General features: G+C 42.6%; 1 protein-coding gene across 1 annotated transcript in view; it reads right to left on the bottom strand.

Annotated features, from left to right (window-relative positions):
• Window positions 1-16,932: 16,932 nt before the first annotated feature.
• The window catches only part of FNDC1 (fibronectin type III domain containing 1), a 114,429-nt gene continuing 108,987 nt past the window's right edge, over window positions 16,933-22,374 (bottom strand). Inside the window, exons 19-20 of the mRNA XM_067542238.1 lie at window positions 20,901-21,023; window positions 16,933-18,843 (exon numbers count right to left, since the gene is read on the bottom strand). Of these exons, the coding sequence (XP_067398339.1) occupies window positions 18,728-18,843; window positions 20,901-21,023 (239 nt within the window). The 3' untranslated portion in view covers window positions 16,933-18,727. The remainder of the gene's footprint in view (window positions 18,844-20,900; window positions 21,024-22,374) is intronic.

Below are 22,374 nucleotides of genomic sequence, written 5' to 3'. Positions count from 1 at the left end.
CCTAAGTGTGGGAATCTAAATTCATTATGGGTTTGAATTCTGTCCAACAATATTTGCACATTCGGGCATTAATTTATTTCCCATTAGAAACATTGCAAATCTTGATAAGCAGCATTTCCTAATCTGACATTTGAAAAAAAAAAAAAAAAAAGAAAAAAAAAGGGGAAAATAAATATTTCCCATAATAGCGGAAAACACGGAGGCACTGTACATATAGAGAGACCATTAAGCAGCTGTGCTGTGAATAAAAGCATGCTGAATGTTATAACAATAGAATCACAGTAGGAAATTATAAATATTTTAAATGAAGGAAATGTACTCCTTCATGAGTACATGAAAAGTATTGACATTTCTGGGATAAGTTCCAGAGGAGTAGCTGTGTTAGTCTGTATACAGCAAAAACAACGAGAGTCCTGTAGCACTTTAAAGACTAACAAATTTAATTTCTGCAGGCATTTTCCAAAGGGATCCAAAGTTCAATGTTTCCTATTGTGATCATGCGATGGGAGAGTCACAAAACGAGTCTGGAGTCTCAGGCTCTGGGCTGTTTCCTAGTTGATGTAAGCAGCTAGCAGATGCGGATGTAGAACATTCTAAAGTTTGAGGGGTTCCAGGTTCAGGCGTTTGGATGAGGCCCATCTCAAAGTTTATAAAACAGTATTCTCTTGTCATCTGAGTATTGCAGACATGTGGCTTTCCCAGAAGCTTTTCAGACACAAGGACTATAACGGGAAATGGAGCGCTAGGATTAAATTAAAAAAAAAAAAAAATCCAAGATGACTATCAAGGAAAATGTCCTGGCAGCCTACCTGGGGGATTCCTTTGGGGTGGAGAAATCTCCAGAGGGGCCAGTCCTATGCCACCCATTCTTGGACACTACTGATATCAGTTGGAGTCATGCCATCTCTTTGAATTGCAACAAGGCTATTAGAGAGCGCCCTACACTACTAAAGCAGGGTTAGCTTCTTGGAAATATTTGCCAATTGCTTTTTGATAGAAGCTTTTCTGTACTCCTTTCTCCTCTGTTGGGTCTAATTATGGGTAGGAAAACAAAATCCTTTGTTCCTAGAATTTTATGTCAGTATGGGATCCAAGGAGACCGAAGTATTGCTTGTTCTCGTGTATTGTCTTTGAAGGAAATGCCAGTACAGTTGCAGACTGCAGCATTTCATACGTCAGGACAGCTAAGGTGTATCTGAGCCCAGCAGATATGTTTTACAATCATAGCGGGATGAGTGAGAAACTTGGGGAAAACCTGTGCACCATTTTACCTTTTGTTTTTCGTTTGGACAACACAATATCAATGCCTGACGTACAGTCATTGCCATTAAAAATATCCCATTTACAACACAGAGGATTCACATTCACAATAATGGAGCTAACAAGTACAGTAGCCAAGGGAAATGACAATCTTGCTCACCCATAAAATCCCCAGCACCCTGGGATTGTCTGTGAGCAGGTGACCTAGATGAAGAGCCAGGATTAATTTACACTGCAATCATTTTCAAATCATGATCAAAAAAGATTTTTAAAAGATGTTCTTTTCATCAGAGACAGACTCCAGTCAAAACTTCATATGGGCATTTCAGGAAAACATTTTGCACAAGACAGAGGCAATATCTCTGGTGGTGATGCTGTCATGGCCACTCTGGCTTTATGTTTGCTGGATGACCCCTCAGATTTACAGAATGTGTTCAAAGATACAACAAAACATTGGATCATAATAGTAGAAAAAAAGGACTCTGCTTAGACACTGGGCAGATTGAAACATCCTTCAACTTAGGGAAAGTTGAGATCTGGTTCTGAACTTCCCTGCCAGTGCTAGTCCAACAAGGACCCTAGGCCAGACAGTCTTGTGCCCATTCTTGTGCTTATTTGAGCATTTGTGCCCATCCCTCGTTTTTCAGGATGAGGAAAGTTCCTCAGAAGGACAGAGGTGAGGTGAGATGGGGGAGTGGGGGACAGCTCAATAGTGTGGATAAATTGAAGCAGTGTTGGAGAAACACGGCACATTTGGTTGCTTATCAGAACAGAACCCAAATTTCCAAGCAGTTCAGGATTATCTATAAGGGATATCGAATAACATCTTGAGTTTGCTGAGTCACATGGGTGAGTGAAAGATTTCCAAATATTTTCAAATTTTCCAAGTTCTTAAAATTTGTGGATTGATTTCTCAAAAGCAGCAACTGTATGTGTAGTAACTCATTCTCTTATTGGTGGCTGGTAGCATATTTTACCATGGTTTACACAGAAATTTTTTCTGTTGTTGTCATTTATAAGCTGATCCAGCTTTTTTGTAATGTCTTCAGAAATATTCTGTACACCTGAGAGGTCTTCCAGCAAACATAAATCCAGAACAGCCATGACAGCATTATCTCCTGAGATACCACCACAGTCTTGTGCAAGATGCCCATGCAACAGGATATTTCCAGAGCATACACTTATAATCCACGGTCTGTGATAAACACAGTATAGATCATCCTTAATCAGCCTTGTGATCACCCTCCCCCTGTGTGATTAATGAGGGGATAGGGCTGATCTATGAGAAAAGGCCTTAAAAGCTTGAGGCTAAGTAACCAAAGGACCTTAAACGGGAGAGTTTGAGAGGGGAAGAAGAAGATCTCCCTGCTGAATGAACAAAGTGCGAGTATTAATCTTGGGATGAGTGATTTTGTTTGGCTCTTTGTGGTTTTCTTTCTCTATCAGGTTATTTAAAGTTACAGAGTCAGTTGGAATTGTGTGTTTGGAGACTGTTTGAACCTTTGTTCCCTGGATCATCCTTGATCAGCCTCCCCCTGTGTGATTAAGGAGGGGGTAAGGGCTGACCTAGCAGAGAAGGCCTTAAAAAACAGAGGCTAAGTGACCAACAGGAGCTAAGGAACATGGGGTCACAAACAGGGGAGTTTGTATGAGGGAGTTATAATATAATCATGATGGTTAGGAAGGGCCACAATGCCAGTGCCAATGCTGCTCCTGTCTCCTCCACCTGCACCTATATCTAAACAGAGAACCTGACAGTGCCTACTCCGATCCTGGTGTGGATTTGCAGAGAATGTGGCCTGCATCCTCCACACTCAGAAAGCCAGGTTTGGGGGGTCTGTCCAGTGTGAAAGGTGTCTGCTGCTGGACTCTCTCAGGCAGTAGGTGGGAGAGCTACAGGAGGAAGTGTAGGCTAAGGCGCATCCATACCCATGAAGAATTCATTGAGAGTATTCCTATGGAGACATCCAAGGCTGAGAAAACTACCTAGCTAGGGAAGACTACTCTCATGCCACCGGGAGAGGAGGATATGGCTCTGTCACAGGGACAACGCTGGCTGCTGATTAATTCCGGCAGCAGGCAGTGCCCCACCTCTACTTCCAACCCACCCACCATAGTGATGAAGAATCGTTATGCTGCCCTGGCAACAAGCGATGTGTAATCTCCCCCCAAGGTGGAGGAGGAGAAGTCATGTACCCCCAAGGCTGGGAGGATCACAGCCACCACTCCCAGGAGGAAAAGTAGGGTAATGGTGGTTGGTGACTCTTCTGAAGGGGACAGAGGCACCCATTTATCAGCCTGACATGGCATCCCAGGAGGTATGCTGCCTGCCAGGGGCTCATGTCTGAGACATTACAGAAGGATTGTTGAGGATCATCCAGCCCTCTGACTACTACCCCATGCTACTCTGCATATGGGCACTAATGATACTGTGAGGTATAACCCTGAGCAGATCAGAGGTGATTACAGGGCTCTGGGAGTAAGGGTGAAAGAATTGGCGGTGAAGGGTGTTCTCTTTGATCTTTCCGGTCAAGGATAAGGTCTTAGACAGAAACAGGTGCATCCTGGAGGTGAATGCCTGGCTGTGGGGATGGTGTCACCAAGAGGGCTTCAGTTGCCTTGACCACAGGATGCTGTTCTGGGAAAAAGGATGGCTAAGCTGAGATAGGGTCCACCTAGCGAGGAAAGAGCAGAGACTATTTGGATACAGACTGGTTAACCTAGTGAAGAGGGCTTTAAACTAGGTTCAATGGGAGCAGGTGACATGAGTAAGTCAAAAACATGGAGACCTGGGAAAAGGGTTAGAATCTGGGCAGAGCATGGACTACTATAGGAGGGATAAGGGAGAGAGAAGAGAGAACATATGGGGGAAATCAAATCGATATCTTAATTGTCTGTATATTAATACGAGAAGTACGGTGAATAAGCAGGAATAACTTGAAATGCTAGTTAATAAACACATCTATGACATAGTTGGCATCACAGATGATGGGATAATGCACATGACTAGAATATTGGTATGGAAGGGTACAGCTTGCTCAGGAAGGACAGGCAGGGAAAAAGGGAGGAGGCGTTGCGTTGCTTATATATTAAAAATGTATGCACTTGGACTGAAGTTGGGATGGAAATATGAGACAGACTTGTTGAAAGTCTCTGGGTAAGGATAAAAGAGGTTAAAAAACAAGGGTGATGTCATGGTAGGGGTCTACTACAGACCACCTAACCAGGAAGAAGAGGTGGATGAGGCTCTCTTTAAACAACTAACAAAATCATCCAAAGCACAGGACTTGGTGATGATGGGGGACTTCAACTTCTCAGACATCTGCTGGGAAAATAATACAGCGGGGCAAAGATTATCCAACAAGTTCTTGGAATGTATGAGAGACCATTTTTTATTTCAGAAGGTGGAGAAAGCTACTAGGGGACAGGCTGTTATAGATATGATTTTGACAAGTAGGAAGGAACTGGTTGAGAATTTGGAAGGCAGCTTAGGTGAAACTGATCATGAACTGGTAGAGTTCATGATTCTAAAGAATGATAGGAGGGAAAACAGCACAGTAAAGACAATGGATTTCAAGAAGGCAGACTTTAGCAAACTCAGCAAGTTGATAGATAAGATCCCATGGGAAGCAAGTCTAAGGGGAAAAACAGCTCAAGAGAGTGGGCAGTTATTCAAAGAGACATTATTTAGGGCACAAGAGCAAACTATCCAACTGAGTAGGAAAGATAGGAAGTATGGCAAGAGACCACCCTGGTTTAACCAGGAGACTTTCAATGACCTGAAACTCAAAAGAGAGTCCTACAAAAAATGGAAACTAGGTCAAATTAGAAAGAATGAATATAAAAAATAACACAAGTATATAGGGATAAAATTAGAAAGGCCAAGGCACAAAACAAGATTAAACTAGCTAGAGACATAAAGGGTATCAAGAAAACATTTTACAAATACATTAGAAGCAAAAGGAAGACCAAGGACAGGACAGGCCCATTACTCAATGGGGGGGCAGAGGGCAGGGATAATAACAGAACATATGGAAATGGCAGACATGCTAAATGACTTTTCTGTGTTGGTTTTCACTAAAAAGGTTAGAAGTGATTGGACATCTAACATAGTGAACATCAGTGAAAATGAGGTAGTCTATGAGGCTAAAATAGGGAAAGAACAAGTTAAAAATTACTTAGACAAGTTACATGGCTTTAAGTCACCGGGGCCGGATGAAATACATCCTAGAATATTCAAAGACCTGACTGTGGAGATATCTGAGCCATTAGCAATTATCTTCAAAAAGTCATGGAAGATGGGAGAGGTCCAGAGGGAATATATAGTTCCAAATCTATAAAAAGGGGAATAAGGACAACCTGGGGAATTACAGACCTGTGATGTTATCTTCAGTACCTGGAAAGATAATGGAACAAATAATTAAGCAATCAATTTGCAAACACCTAAAAGATGATAAGGTGATAAGTAACAGTCAGCATGGATTTGTCAAGAACAAATTGTGTCAAACCAACCAAATAGCTTTCTTTGATAGGGTAACAAGCCTTGTGAATAGAGGGGAAGTGGTAGATGTGGTATATCTTGACTTTAGTAAGGCTTTTGATCCTTTCTTGCATGACCTTCTCATAAAGAAAATAGGGAAATACAATCTAAATGGAGCTACCATAAGGTGGGTGCATAATTGGTTGGAAAGCACTTCCCAGGGAGTAATTATCAGGGGTTCACACTCCAGCTGGAAGGGGTACTGAGTGGGGTCCTGCAAGGTTCAGTTATGGGTCTGGTTCTGTTCAATATCTTCATCAGTGATTTAGATAATAGCATAGGGAGTACACTTATAAAGTTTGTGGATGATACCAAGCTGGGAAGGGTTGCAAGTGCTTTGGAGGATAGGATTAAAATTCAAAATGATCTGGACAAACTGGAGAAATGGTCTAAAGTAAATAGGAGGAAATTCAATAAAGACAAATGCAAAGTACTCCACTTTGGAAGGAACAATCAATTGCACACATAAAATGTGAAATGACCGCCTAGAAAGGAGTACTGCAGAAAGGGATCTGGGGGAATCATACTGTCTCAGAATTCTTGTGTTCATCTTTCTTAATCTTCTTTCTCTTTTTACTCATCAGCATAACACCCAGGCAAGGCAAAGTACGTATGAAATGAACTGACTGTGTCTAATGGATTATTTTGCTTTGATGCTGAAAAGGGGAACCCTCACCCAAAATTTGTTTGAATGTCCCACTGAAACAGTTTTGGAGTCAAATAGGAATATACATTCAGGAAATGTTCTTTCACTGAGCCTCAAAAAAGAATTTCAGCTTACAGATGGGAGAAGCTCAAAGGAAAAAAAATTTGTGGGTGTGGTTTAATAACTCTGCCTTTAAATTACTTATGAGTAATCAGAAAAAGCTCTCTCAGATTTCGTTAACAGGTTGGATAAACAAGATCTCTATCGTTATTAGAAACGAAAAGATTGCAGTTCTAAAATGGACCAAGAACTTAAAGAGGAGGAAATGTGGGAATCAGTTAGACACACCCAAACACCATTATCAATGAGATTGTTACTTAATGGATGAAATTACAGCTCTCACCATGAATGATGTAAATCCAGCTTCATTATTGGGTGAGTCTTGCAGTCCTTAGTGCTTACCCAGGTAAAATTCACAATGACTTCAAGAAGAAGAAAATTTTTGCCTGAGAAAGGACTGCAGGATTTTAGTCTTATATTTGCAATTTCTCATTTGTCTATTTCATAGTTTCTCAACCTGTGGTATGCGTACCCCTGAGGGTACACGAGACATTGGCAGGGGGTACCCAGGGGAAAACTGAGTGAAGCGGAAGCGGGTGGCAGCTGCTGATTTCTGGGGAAGCTGGGCGGCAGCAGCCTGCTTCCCACCCGGTCCCAGCTGCGAAGTGAGCGGCAGCTGCTGGCTCTTGGGGGAGGCGGGCGGCAGCCCCCAGCTTCTGGGGAAGGTGGGTGGCAGCCCCCTGCTTCCCACCTAATCACAGGTCCCAGCTGGGAGGCAGGTGGCAGCCACTAGCTTCTGAGGGAGGTGGGCAGCAGCCCCCCACTTCCCGCCAGGACCCAGCTTCCAGGTGGGAGCCCAGTGGCAGCCTCCTGAGTCTCATGAGCTGAGTGACAGCCACCCGCGCCCCAGCTCCGAGCCAAGGAACAGCCTCCAGCGCCCCAGCTTGAAAACAGGCAGCAGCCCCCTGCTCACATCCCTGGGTCCCAGCTGGTGCGGAAGCCTCCTCTGCCCCAGCTCAGATTGAGTGGCAGTCGCCCACCTCCCGGGATGGCAGCCAGGCAGCAGCCACCTGCAACTTGCCCAGGTGGCAGCTCCCCTCCTTGGCTCAAAACCCAGTAAACTTGTGAATTTCACTACTCTAGCTGAACAGTGAAATTGACAACTATGACAGCCCCAGATTTATCACTTACCCTCTTTTCCTGTCTCTCTCTCACTCTCCTTCCCTGTCTCTTTCTCACCCCTGCCTCCTCTCAAATCTATGGCATAAAATTGGGGCAGCGCTTTATATTCCCCAGCATTGGCATGCTGCTCAAAGCCACCTAGCTTTGGCCAACATCACCTCTAGCCCAGGTACATACTTGAGTTGCACAGCCCTGGTGTAAAGCTGGTAACCCTACCCACACTAGATCTGACATCTGTCATATCACGGCCTTATATACTCAGCCCTTCTTCCAACATATGGCTCACATTAGTCTGTAAATATAAAATCCCGTGGAATATTGTGTTGGGGTACCTATTAAAATTTTCAGAAGTTAGGGGGTACTTGCTACTTAAAAGGTTGAGAAACACTGGTCTATTTTACTCATTACTCTCCTATGTCATATGCACCAGCAAATTTGAGTTCTATATTGTGCTGGGAATCAATATATTTATCAGAGATTATTCGTAAGTAGTCAGAACAGATTCACTGATAAACAATGAAGCTGCTCACATTAAAAGCAAACACTTCTAGGCATGCATCTGCAGTACTGAATACATTCACTGCACTATCGTAACACATCTCTCACTGTCTACAAGATTTGGCCAAGTAGAATGTTCTGCCACCTAGAGGCTAAATCTATAAAAACCTGAGGGCATCTTCAGTGTTAATGCATGATCCAGAATTGAGAAACTACTCGTAGAGAATTTGCACAGTCCACATTTGGGAAGCATCCGCAGACAACATTCACAGCAAGAGGCAAAGATCAGAAATTTGGGGAGGAGACTAGGCCCCTATCCACCTTTGCTTCCCTCTCCTCTCATCCACCCCCATGCCCTCAAAAATGTTTGCTCTTTTATCTGTGCACCACATTGCACCAAATTTCATTGGAAAAATTGTAAACGGCTCTTTTTTAATGATAGGCCTGGATTCAGAAATTGAGTGCAGCATAGAGAAGATCCAGTGGACAGCTCCAAAGGTGCTGTATATCTGAGTGCCAATGAATGGTTTTCTACAAACGGCTCAGAATGTTGCTATTCATCATTGTGCAGTGGTTGTGCTTAAAAAACTTGCCAATTGCTTTACAAAATAAATAACATTTTGGTTATGTGCAGTGGTCCCTATAGTGACTCAGATGGGAAGCTTTTTAGCATAGGGACCATCGGTATGTTAGTACAATACATAGCGCAGTTATGTCCTGGGAGAAGGAGGATGGTCTAGTTGTTACAGTTCCGGCCTGGAGCACAGGACACCAGCATTCAGTACAAAGTCTAAGTAGTCTAGCGCTTTGTGCAGAGAATTAAGCAGGGTTTGGGAGGAAGGGATTTAATTCCTCCTCTCCCCTCAATTCCAGCAGGTGACAGAGCTGCAACACAGTCTTTTGTCATTGCTATTGAAGCCACTGTCCCTTGTGCGTTTTAGATGAGTAGTTTTGGGCAACTGGCTCTGCATCCACATATGGACTTTGTGTTTCTCAGCGTAGCATACAGCTCTTGCACAGCTTTAGTAGGCACCTACATTGGTGCTAGGGACAGATTCTATAATCTTGGTGCACACAAAACTCCTAGTGACTCACTTTTGTGGATCTGAGCCAGGAGAGAAAAATTCCTTGGAGCAGCATGCTTGCAAAAAATGAAGACCCAGGGAGAGGGTGACACAGGAGACAACTTCTTATATCAGTGGGAGTTTTTAGCTGTAGGGTCAGTGTAAGCTGGTGGATAGTTTCACAAGCCAGGAAAGGGAAATAAAACGGCAAGCACTAGTCCTTTTAAAGGATTTGCTGGTTTTGAGTGGAACTGGAGAAAGAGGGTCAGGTTTCAGGAGAGACCAAGTTTGGTGGACATCCAGGGCTCAAATACTGGGCCAGGCAACTCCCACACAAATACCTTTGGGCATGTAACACTGGCCTGTGCACATGCTTAATAAGAAATCTTTCCTACAACTCTCTCTGCCTTCCACATCACTTATTAATAATGTAACATTTTCCTCAAGGCTTGTTTTATTATCCATAAACAATCAAGCAAATCAACGGGGAAAACACTGGACAATAGTATCCAGAGGCTTTCCCTGATTTAACCAGCCAGAAGGGGGGAGGCTTTTCCTAGGCTTCCTGACAGGTCCCCAAGGCAGCACATTCCACAATATCTAACTTCAACTCCCATCTTCCAGAGAATGAACCAGGGGCATTCCTTTATATCATCTCCAGCAAGCAGTCCCCATTATCCATAGCCAGCTGACCCAGGTCCATCATATGCACCTGTCTGGATATCACAGCTCCCAGCAATGCCTGGTCTTAAAAGGTTATGCTCCCGTAATTGACATTCTGGCCATGCCTGCAGTTACAGACCAGCATTCTCTCAGGATGTCTTCGCTACAGGGTTCTCCTGGGCTCTCAGCTAGGTTTTAACCCAGTTCCCCGTGCCGCCCACACTCAAAAACCTTTTCTTGGACTTGAAGGTGCTTCAGATCCAGGCCCGCTGACCTCATGGAAGGAGTGGGGAGGAGTAATATGGGTTTGAGCCTGAACTGTTTTAACTTGGGCTGGAACCTGCCCTCTTTCCAGTGAGGGCACAGGAGGACTGTCAGTTCTCCAATGTCCTTCCCACAATTCCCCCCAAATGATAGTCAAGTTCTCCTGCAATTGGCATGGAAAGAATGCTAGAGTGTCCCAGTACAAAGAGCCATGGGACATCTCCCACACACAAACATAGGTGAGAGTGCAGGAACAGTAAGGACACAGATTAGCTGTGCAGTGGAGAGACACCCTTACAGTCAGGATCTAAATTTCAAAATGATGTATTAAAGGCGCAATGTTCCCTAGGATTTAAAAACTGCAAGCCTGATTCCCTGCTGCTTTGCACCGGGTATGTTAAGTGGGTGCCAAGTGTGTCATACAGTCCTGCCATCCTAGTGTGGTAGTATTCTACATTCACTTTGTATAGGTGTAAATTGCACAAAGTGCAAGGAAGTGGAGAATCAGGCCCTCTACATGCACAAAGTATTTCATGAACTGACTAGTTTGGGCCCAATTAGCACACCACAGCTCAAGGCACAGAGGTGTTTTATCTCTGTGACAGGCACCCCACCAGAAACAGCCTTTAACAAGATGCTGCATTCCCCCTGCAGCATGTCAACCATTTCCTCAAATATGTTGTAAATATATGTAACCCCAGTGACATGCAAGATCAAAAATGATCAACCTGAGTCAAGGTCAGTGACATTTCTTTAAATCAGAGCTAAAATATAACAAAGCCCCTGATACAACAGACCTAGCAATCAGCAATAGAAAGCAGATTTGGCGATTGCTGTAAGGGGCCTCCAATGTAAAGGACCCTAGGTTGTTTTTTAAATCCAGGAAAGCTTTCTCCAAAACCTTAACTGTACGGAATACTGTTATCTCACACCTAATCACAGCTTGTCTAGAGACCAAGATCTGCAGAATGCCAAGGGTAGGGCTGTGTTAGAAACATCAAATCAAGCAGGGTCAAAGAGTTGAGAGCTGTCAGCATATCCCATCTTCTGCCAGGAGTTTCATAAATGTTTTTAAATGAAAATGTGCTGATCAGGCCAAATGGCAGCTCTGCTGTTAAGAGCTGGCACTGCTTCCTACTGTCTCGAGGCACGTGACCTCTGTTCCCAGGCAGGATGCTCTTTCCTGAAATGAGAAGGAAGAGGAGAAGTACAGTTCACCCTAATCCCACTGAGGCTGGAGAATCGGAAGAGAAGAATGGCTGACTCAAGAGAGGAAAGAGTGATTGGCATTAGCCATAAGAATTGTTGACTGCCATCCTACCCAGGCCACTCCAAGGGACTGTGGCACTCAGCACTTTATTTGTGAAACTAGCAGAGCTCAGGGAAGCCACACCAAGGTCTCACAGATGCAGCCTGAGCTAAACAGCAAGTTATGGTGTATTTAAATGAGACTATAAAAAGCATATAGGGGCAGGGAGGATGTATTTCCTGCCTAGGGAGTTATGGAACATTTCAACCCAGGAAACAGATAGCTGTGAAAGTGGGAGAGGTGCAAAATGATGAGGATTTCCTTGGATTCCTCCTACAAATAAATCACCAGTGGCAACTCGCTGGTATTTTTGCTTTGTCTGAGTGATATTTCCATTACACACTCTGTCATGCTTCATAGCTATTCTTGTTCCATTTTATGCTGTGACACAGGGATGGTTTGGGAAGGGGGCAGCACCAATGGAAGGGGATCTGCTGAGAACTCAGAGCTGGAACGGAGAGCTTGGAGAGAAGATGCAGAAGATCTTTCCATTGCGGGGGGCGCATCCTGCCTCCGCAGTGAAACAATGTAAGGAAAACTCGGTGAGAATGGCAGCAGAGAGAGGAGAATGCTCCAAGAAGTTAGGACACTAATCTGGGACATGGTAGACTTGGTTTCAAGTCTACCACAGACCTCGTATAGGAGTCTGGACAGGTGATTTAGGGCTTGTTTACACAAACATTTAGCCTGTGGCCAGCTAGGGTGAAAATCTACCCTGCACTGTCTGTGTGGACCCTGCTGTCCTACACTAGAAGTTCCCTAATGTGATTTAATCTGCTTCTATTTCAAAGCTCCCAGTTGTACAGATGGAGAACTGAGGCACAGGCTTGCCTACATAAACTCTGAGTTTCTGGTAAAAGGGGGTGTACATTTACCTCACATTAGCCTGCCAGGAACCAAGTGTCTGTATGGACCCTGCTGCTGCACACTTACAGTTCCGTAGTTGCTTTGATCAACATTACTTTGAAATGGGAGCAGATTACAGTACACTCGGGAACTTCTAGTGCAGAACAGCAGGATTCACAGAGACACTTAGTGTACGGTAGATTACACCCCATCTTACCACAAATTAAGTGTTTATGTAGACAAACCTGAAGTCTTTGCCTCATTCCCCATCTGTAAAACTGGGATTTCCCTACCTCTCAGGGAAGAAAAAATACATTAGAGTTTGTGAGATGTTCAGATGCTATGGTAAAATGTGTGTGGGGCCGGGGGGATAACAGTACCATAGATAGATTAGAGGTTTCTTAGACCTTTCCCAGAGATTTTACTGTTGCATGGAAACTCTCTGTCCTGATTTTGTGTGTGTGTCTGTTCGTTCATTTTAGGTGGAGGATTATCCTCACTTTTTGCACGTTAACACAGAGCACTGTCTTCTAAAAATACCTGTGGATTTAGAAGGAGTTTTGAGTCTGTTTGGCATTTCCTCAATATTATAAAAATAGACCTTGCAGGGAAGGGCAGTTTAATTACACTGTGTATCCAAGTGTCTGATTCAGTAGCAAATGCATCTTAGGGTACAGCTGCCCAAGACCTGAATTTGAGTTTAGAAGTAGGAACATGTTGGATGAAGACCATCTGGGTTTAACCTCAACCCAGACAAGACCCAGTGATGTTGGTCAGTAGGAGGAAATGCTTTAAAGGACTAGCTGAGACACATTTCCCCACCTCCACTGAATGCATACAACCTCTGTTAGTTAAAGTGGTTCAAAGCCTCAAGGTTCTGTTAACTTCACTGAGCTTGGAACAGACATATCAGACAAAAGATGAATATGGTATGTTGGGGAAGAGACAACACAGCTTTGGAAAAGGGAAACGATGCCTCACCAATCTATGAGAATGATCTGTGGGAGTCAACAAGCATGTGGACAAGGTGATCCGGTAGATATAGTGTACTTGGACTTTCATAAAGCCTTTGGTAAGATGACTCACCAAAGGCTCTTAAGCAAAGTAAGCTGTCATGGGATAAGTGGAAGGTCCTCTCTTGGATCAGTAACTGGTTAAAAGATAGGAAACAAAGAGTAGGAATAAATGGTCAGTTTTCACAACAGAGAGAAGTAAATGCCAGAGGCTGGGAAGGCCGATGGAATGGATCACTTGATGGTTACCAGTTCTATTTATTCCCTCTGAAGGACTTGGCATTGGCCACTGTTGGAAGACAGGATACTAGGCTAGATGGACCATTGGTCTGACCCAGTATGGCCGTCCTTAATAGTGGGGTCCTGCGGGTCTGTACTGGGATCTGTGCTGTTCAACATATTCATAAATGAGCTGGAAAACGGGGTGAAGCGTGAAATAGCAAATTTCGCAGTTGATACAAAATTACTCTAGATAGTTAATTCCAAAGCTGACTGTGAAGAATTATAAAGTGATCTCACTAAAATAGGTGACTGGGCAAGAAAATGGCAGATGAAATTCAAATGTTAAGTGCAAAGTAATGTACATTTAAAAAACAATCCCAACTATACATAAGAAATGATGGGGTCTAAATTAGCTGTTACCACTCAAGAAAGAGATCTTGGAGTCACTGTGGATAGTTCTCTGAAAACACCTGCTCAATGTGCAGAGGCAGTTTAAAAAAGCTAACAATGTTAGGAACCATTAGCAAAGGGATAGATAAAAAAACAGAAAATATCATAATGCCACTATAACTCCTTAGTATGCCCACAATTTGAATACTGTAAGTAGTTAGATATATTAGAATTGGAAAAAATACAGAGAAGGGCAACAAAAATGATTAGGGTATGGAGAAATTAAAAAGATTGAGAGTGTTCATCTTAGAAAAAGAGACAACTGATGGGGGGGATATGATAGAAGTGTATAAAATCATGAATGGTGTGGAGAAAATGTTATTTACCCCTTCACATAACACAAGAACCAATTAAATTAATTCACCCAATTAAATTAATAGGCATCAGGGTTAAAACAAAGAAAGGGATGTACTTTTTTTCAACAAGGCACAGTCAACCTGTGAAACTCCTTGCCAGGGGATGTTGTGGATGCCAAAAGTACAACTGGATTAAAAAAGAATTAGATAAAGTTCATGGAGGATAGGTCCATCAATAGCTATTAGCCAAGATGGTCAGTGACACAGCCATATGCTCTGGGTGCCCTTAAATCTCTGACTGCCAGAAGCTGAGACTGGACAACAGGGGATGGATCACTCAATAATTACTCTTTTCTGTTCATTCCCTCTCAAGCATCTGGCACTAGCCACTATCAGAAGACCAGGGACTGGCCATAGTAATCTATACACTTTTCATATACAGACTGGATTACTGTAATTCACTGTACCTGAAGATGATGTATGGGTTTCAGCTGGGACAGAATGAGGGCTACCCACCTTCTCCATGATTTGGGTATTTGAATCCAGAAGTTTCTAGTCTGCTTATGCTGCCAGTTTAAGGCCTTGGTGCTATCTTCAAAGTAATTAATGGGCAAGGTACCAGCTCCATTAGAGATTGCATCTACATCTACAAGCTACCAAAGCATTTATGTTCCACTGGGACAATCCAGCCCACAGAGCCCAGGCTGAAGGACATGAAAGCCAGGGACAAAGCATTCTTAGTTAAAGGATACCAGCTTTGGATGATCTTCCAAAGGAGATCAGGCAAGTCCAGACTCTACCTACCTTTAGGAAACATTGCAAAACCTTTCTGTTTGATATAGCTTTTTCACTATAATGAGAACAACATGCACAGGATCAATTGCTCTCCACAAAAATAAAAAGACCCTACCCCAAGCAGGGCTTTCAAAACTTGAAGGGTGATGAGCCAGAGACTCAATGAAGTCCACCGGAGTCCACTTCATTGTATTTGACATGGAAGGAGCTCCAACACTGCAATGATGGGCACCAGAATAAAATTGCTAATAATTGTCACAGTAACTTTATGAATGGCAGATCTCATTATTTAAGAGTGGAAGGATTAAGAGAAAGATTACAAACTACCCTACATTCAAAGGATTACCTCCTTCAAATGTGAGCAGCTAAGAAAAGGCTGTGTGTATGGGATGCCCAGATGAAGGCAACAGCTTGGTGGAACAAACTCTCCAAGGACCTAAGAACCCTCACAAAGTCACCATCTTCTGTTCCACATGCAGGTGCTCTTTTTGACTTCCCATCTTTAACAAACACAGAGCAACAGATACATTTAAAAAAAACAAACCCAAACCCTACCAAAACAAAACCAAAGACTAAACTGCACACACAAACCCCTGGGGAGAGGATGAGAGAAAGAACTAACCACACAATAGATATGATTCACATTGCTTAATGTGCTAGTTGAAGGCACTCCTATTACAGTGATGAGGGTGGTATAAGACCTCTATATAAAATAGTACAGAACAGACAACATGCTACTGCATTTTATGGGGTGAATTTTCTGCTATGGTCCAATTTCTGCTGAGTGCAGCAGAGCAGGAGAAATGGTAGATGACCAGTTATGCTCCTCTACTTTCTGCTCCAGGTTAGAGGATCCTAAAAGCTGCTCTAATTTGCCCTAGAGAGCTTTGGTGCTCTAGAGCAGTGTTTCTCAATTGGTGTTCTGCGGGAACACTGTTTTCCGCGCCGCCGAGAGCAGCTGTTCTCCGCGCCGCCGAAACAGGGAAGATGTCTCGGATTTTCCGGCGGAGGGTATCCAGTGTAAGTGTAATTTAAGTGAGAAATGCTGACCTTTGCTTATTTCAACATTTGAAGACTGTTAAGAGTTTGGGGGGTTCCGCAATTATTTATGGAGTTCAAAAGGGTTCCATGTCCAAATTTAATTGAGAAACACTGCTCTAGAGGACCATTCATTAACTGGGAATTGCTAGAATGCAGTGCACTCTGTCCAGTCTTTCTCCTCATACTTGCAATACAGCTCTCACTGTCCATTAAGCTGGGGGCTGCAGAGAGGCAATGATGGAGCTGGTTCTGCATTCACTTGGGGTTCTCCCACTCCAGGTGTATCTCCAGCAGAGGACTGAAGGGAGTAGATTGGGGTAAATAACCTGCCCCATGCATTTGAATTATATGAAGTCACATTTCACAAGTGCTGCAGTCTATGAATGTGCAGACTATAGCACCCATTGGTTACGGGGTAGGGGACTACCCTTCTATTAACAGGGGGACAGATTCTCATCTAGTGAAACTGGACATAGTTCCTTTGAATTCAGTAGTGCTATGCCCATTTACACTGCTTCAGGTCTGGCCCATGATGTGGATATACATCATATAGATGTAATAAAAGAGAAATTCTATTTCATTATGGAACATCCCCTAAGGAAATAATCATAACCCTGTGTGAAATCCTTGTCAGATTTGCACTCACATACACTTCCTGCCTTCATACAAACTGGCACCTTCTGCTCTTCCAAGTGTGTGTTTGGGGCATCATGCAGCTTGATCCTGCATGTCATACTACCTGGCGCAGACAACCAAAAGGGATGCAATTAAAAAAAATGGAACAACATATCATACTTTTATTAGGGAAAGAAGCTATATTTAAAGATCATATACTTGGCACTGCATTGAAGCAACAAAAAGAAAATGTGAAAACAATTCAATGTTCAATCCCAGCACCATTGTGAAAAATAAAAAGCTCTTAAGAATCATTTTAGTTACTTTTCTCCCCATACATTTACAATAACTACAAAAGCGACTTATAAGATATGAATCCTCTACAGTATGTAAACTAGAATGCGAGTGATAGATGAACAAGAGGTTGGATTTGTCCCCCAGGTACATTGCTATTTTCCCAGGCCGTCAGAATGCTGGCGTCTTTTTTGATGTGAATAAAGGCTTATTAGAGGTAACCACGAAACGGTATGGACATAATGGCTAAATCCCTTGGGATCAGAGGAAACTTAACGCTACATTGTACAGAAAGAGTAATATGTCACGAGAAATTGCTTCTGATGTATACTGAAATCCTATGTTACTGCCAGCTTCCCAAATAAGGTTTGTATTCCTGACTAAAAATCAGGAGCGCACCTCCCAGACACACAAGCTTTTGCTTCATGACCTTTGATGGAAGACATGCTGTGTAGTCTCCCCTTCTGATGTACTTTAGAGAAATAGAACAACTTTCACACTTCATTCACATGATGGACCGAAGTTAGAGGAGTATTGAGCTGCTCAAGCATCCTAGAGGTGTCTTTTTAGAAAATAAGTTAAAACTTGTCTGCAAAGTCCTGTGTTACCTCACCTGTGCCTCTGCACAGTGAGACTTAATAACCTCACAAGGAATAAATAATACACAAAGATGATGAAAATGAATCAAACAAAACCTGAACTAAACCTTTTAAATAGTACTGGACAGAAAGTTTAACTTAAATGTTGACACTCTGCCGGATATGGCACCTACGCTGGCTATACCACAATTTTAGTATGGGTACAGAGATTTACCCCCATTAAATATCCAATCCTTTGGTTTGTTAGGAAGCCTGTCACAGACCTTTGCTCACTAATAAGAACAACAGATTTCTTTCCATGGTTAATATATTGTACATAATAATATGTTTCATGGAATAAAAATAGGAAGATCTATTAATTAACAGCACCTTTTACATAAAAATCCCAACCATATTTATCTAGTGAACAAGAAAATCTCAGCTTCTCTATGTAGTACTTTGGACAGAGTACTGTATTTTATATATATATATATAAAAGTGAATTTACATTGTGACCTGGTGTTTAGTCCAGCAACGGGTGAACCCCCAAGAGAAGTTTTAAGTAGAATATATTGCCTTTGGTGAATGTCTAGTAACTTGGCATGACTGTATAGTAAAACTTGGAAGCATGGAACTCCACCAGTGGTAAGTGACAGAGCATTCCACTAACAACAACAAAAAGTGTTTAGCATTCCATTAAGCAAGCACAGCATGCTTAGGTCATTCCTGCGGGATATACGCAACTTCCAAGTTTTTGTGGCCAGTAAAGTTTTTTGTTTCACTGAGTACCGATTGCATCCATTGCAATCACAACTCCATGCCTTGTAAAACCCAGAGAAGGAAAGTAGGATACCAAACTCAAATCCTGTCCATGCTCCCAAGCAGAGTGATCAAGTAGCACCACAGATTTCAGTTGACAAAATGTGCACAGTCTTTGGTTTGGTTGGGGTCTCTTGAGCAGCTGCTCTTAGCTGGTTTCTTTCATGTTTTGTTCTTTTCCTAAACAACTGGTCACAGTCTTCCAGTACAAGACATTTGAAAGGCATGGTTGGTGTGCTCTCCATACGATCTGCAGGCAGACTGCTACCTGGTTACCATTTCCCTGGAATTGGCACGCCACACTCATACCAGCCCACATAGTAGTAAGGTGTTGTGTAACCAATGCGCCCAAATGACACAGGTTCCTGGCGATACTGGCGATAATACCCTGTTGGTGGAAAAATGGCAGAGTTTCAAGCCAAAGGCAAAGTAATTTGACAAATGACTTCCTTGAAGTACAGAATATATAGTGTATGGTATAGCATATACAGTAGTTACCACAACAAAAACTAAGACTTAGGAGATACTTGTTAATCCCATGGCACTTAATGAGAAGCAGGTTTGTTAACCCTGATACCCTAGCCTTCTTCAATCTTGAATAACTGCGTTCTACCCACACATATTTCCCCTACAGTTTCAGTTGGATTTACTGTTCTAAATCTCTAACTATTGTGTAACTATGCAGTCTGCTGCTAAAGGCCTTCTGCATTTCACTCCAAAAGGTGGCTGAATTTCAACAGCAGGTGAAGTTATGCCTCTATATAAACATTTGCAATTTAAGTTCATGAAGCATTTTGGGGTAAAAATACCATAAAATGTAAGAGAGATGAAATAGGAGAGATAATATCTTTTATTGGACTAACTTCTGTTGGTGGGAGATTCAAGTTTTCGAGCTACACGGAGCTCTTCTCCAAGTCTTCAAAACTCTGTGTAGCTTGAAAGCTTGAACCTCCCACCAACAGATGTTGGTCTAGTGGAAGATATTACCTCACCCACCTTGTGTCTCGTGTGTCCTGGGATCAAGACAGCTACAATAAAACTGCAAACAACAATATAAGGCATTATGGTATCAAAGATATCAAGACAGCATGCACAAATATCATAAGACAAGGAGGCAAAATTACATGCAGCAAATATAGAGTTAAACCGCACTTTAAAAAAAAACCCTAATAGCTCCTTTCCCCCATCTCTATAAAGAATGTGACTGCTTAAAACATTAAAAGACTCTCAACATTCTTTCTGCATACTTTATGAGTGGAACATCTGAAATGTTGATTACTGTGCCCGTTGTATAATTTGTGCGCTCTACATCTCGGCTTCGTAGAGCTGGTAACGTACAGATGGATCAACCATCCTTATTTTAAATAGAGAAGTGCAGTATTATCGTATGACATCTACATGTAAGTGAATATTTCAGTTTCTTCATGGGAACCCAACCCTTAAAAAACAACAAACAGCTTAATATGAAAACCAATAATGCTGAACAGTAAGTAATTTACTCAAAGATTTAGCCACTTTTTCTCCTCATGAAATGCTCATGAGCAGAATACAATTTCCAGTATTGTGCTCATTCTGAGGACCAGATTGTGAACTCCTTATTTGTTTTAGTGAGCAGCTACTCACAGGAATAGGCCTACTGTGAGGGACTGCAACCAGTGAGTAAAAGATTCGCAATCTGACTCTAAATTACTATACGTGTGTGTGTATTTTACGTTCTAGGAATTGATGACAAACTGTTCGCTATCAGTATTTTGATATTCAGAGTTGAAGCTGTGTTTGTGTAGTTGTAATTGGTCACATGAAATCACATGGGAGTGGCTCATCCAATCGGAGAACAAACAATGCTCCCAGCAGCCGCTAAATGCAACATCTACACTGCAAAAAAACAAAACCAACATGCACCCATGGCAGGGATTCTCAGAGCTCAGGTCTACAGACTGGGGTTCGCACCACAGTGCTAAAAACAGCTATGTAGATTTTCCTACTCAGGTTGGATCTCAGGCTCTGAAACCTAGAGAGGGGGCGGGTTTCAGAAGTGGAGCTTCAGCCTAAGCAGGAACGTCTACATGGCTATTTTTATCACTGTAGTCTAAGCCATAGTCTGTAGACCCAGGCTCTGAGACTCACTGCTGCAGGTTTGTTTTGGGGGTTTTGGGCAGTGCAGACATACCCTTAGGGTTTTTTCTATTTTCTGTTTTATTCCAATAAGTCATTTGCAAACTCATCCTCTCTGTGTGAACTTTCACAAGCTCTTGTGGTTTGTGAATTATTAGACCAGGACATCACACAATACAGTTTCACAATCTGCTGTGTCAGTCTGGCTCCTAACAGAAGTGATATAACTGTAGACAGGGAGACAGAAAACCTCTTAATTCTATACACTGGGTGAAGTGCAATTCTTCGGCATGCATACAGCTTCATTTCAGCTTTACTTTTTTTTTTTACCTTGAATGGTGGGCAAGGCTTCTACATATGACTGAGGCCCTGTTCTTCCATCCATGTGTGAATCCACAAACTGGCAGTGGTCCTCACCTCTCCCCCAGCTATCTCCAATGCCATAGAATATATCTGAAAGGTGACATACAAGATTAGAACAACTACATATTGTTGTTTCAAATAGCCTGATCTCAGCCAATGATGCTTTCCCAATTCCAGGAAAACATAGATGGGAGAAAGTCAGATACTACAGTGATGAGCACCAATACACCAGTAAATAAAAATATAAGAGGTGAAGAATGCTACATTTTCCAATAGGAATTAAGAGACAGAGAGAGAAAACTTTGTGGTTTCAGGAGGAATGTTCCCTATGCCACAAGTCCCTGGAATAAGTGATTTATCAGAATTTCAGCACAGATTATAGAGGAGGGAGTTTAAACACGACCAGTTATTTTAATGTGTAAGGAGAAAGTAAAAATAGCCCCAGATACTAGTATTGTTAGGCTAACAGCACTCTCAAATTTAAGCCAGAAATTGTGAAGACAGGTCTCATACATAGGAGCTTTTTGTTCTGGTTGTTTGCGTATTATTATCATGGACCTGAATGAGGGCAGTCACGTATAGTGATCAGAATAGGAGTCCGGAGACAAGTCAAAGGTCAGAGCTGGTGCCAGTAGCCAGAGGTGAGGTAGAGAAGCAGGGATCTGGAACAAGGCAGGGTCAGACAACTTCCTGTTCAGACAACTTCCTGTTCCTTCTTCTGGCTTAAATAGTAAGCCTGAGCCAATCGGAGAGGCTAGATGTCTCCTCCAAGTCAGGAGCTTTGTAGGCAGTGTCTTTGGTGAGCTAGGTAAGGTCCATCAGCCTACACTTCCTGCTGATACCAGCAAGCCGTCAGGTGGTGGCTGCAGTTTGGGACTGCCTGGGGGACCCGCAGAGATGGGCATGAGACCACCAGACCTCATGAATACTTGTTTATATATGTTCTTGAAACAATACAAATATTTTTGCTAAAAAAAACCCTCATTAAACCACTTTGAGAAGCCTAAGGGTAACCTTACTCAACACTCCCTCTCAGTAAGACAGACTCTTATGGTATAGTTGTGCGACAGCTCCTCCTGAACACCAACCAGCTTCAGGATTTGCTCAAACAATTGCTGCACTACCATGTATCTGACCCGTTCTCCTCTTTTATCCATTCTGTGGTTCTCTATTGTATATTCTGCAATTAATCCATGTGTGGACTTCCCTTTATGACTTCAGAAGTTCTGCATGAGGAATGAGTACAGAACATTTCCAAGAACACTGTATTGTGGATCAGAGAGTAGAACTTTGCTTTCACCATGCAGAGGGCATTAGGTTCCTACTCTTAAGAGTTAAATGCTGCCATGTGTGTGTCTAAATTGTTCCATCAGTTTAGCCATGTACTCCTTTGGCAAGGTCAATAAGTGATGGATACAGTGAGTGGAGGGGTGACAGCACT

Source organism: Emydura macquarii, unplaced genomic scaffold, assembly GCF_026122565.2.
Source record: "Emydura macquarii macquarii isolate MOO-44397 ecotype Brisbane River unplaced genomic scaffold, CSIRO-AGI_Emac_v2 contig_705, whole genome shotgun sequence".
In the NCBI taxonomy this organism is placed as follows: domain Eukaryota; kingdom Metazoa; phylum Chordata; order Testudines; family Chelidae; genus Emydura; species Emydura macquarii.
The sequence above is the reverse complement of the archived record's forward strand: the minus strand, read 5'-3'. Positions and strand labels throughout refer to the sequence as shown.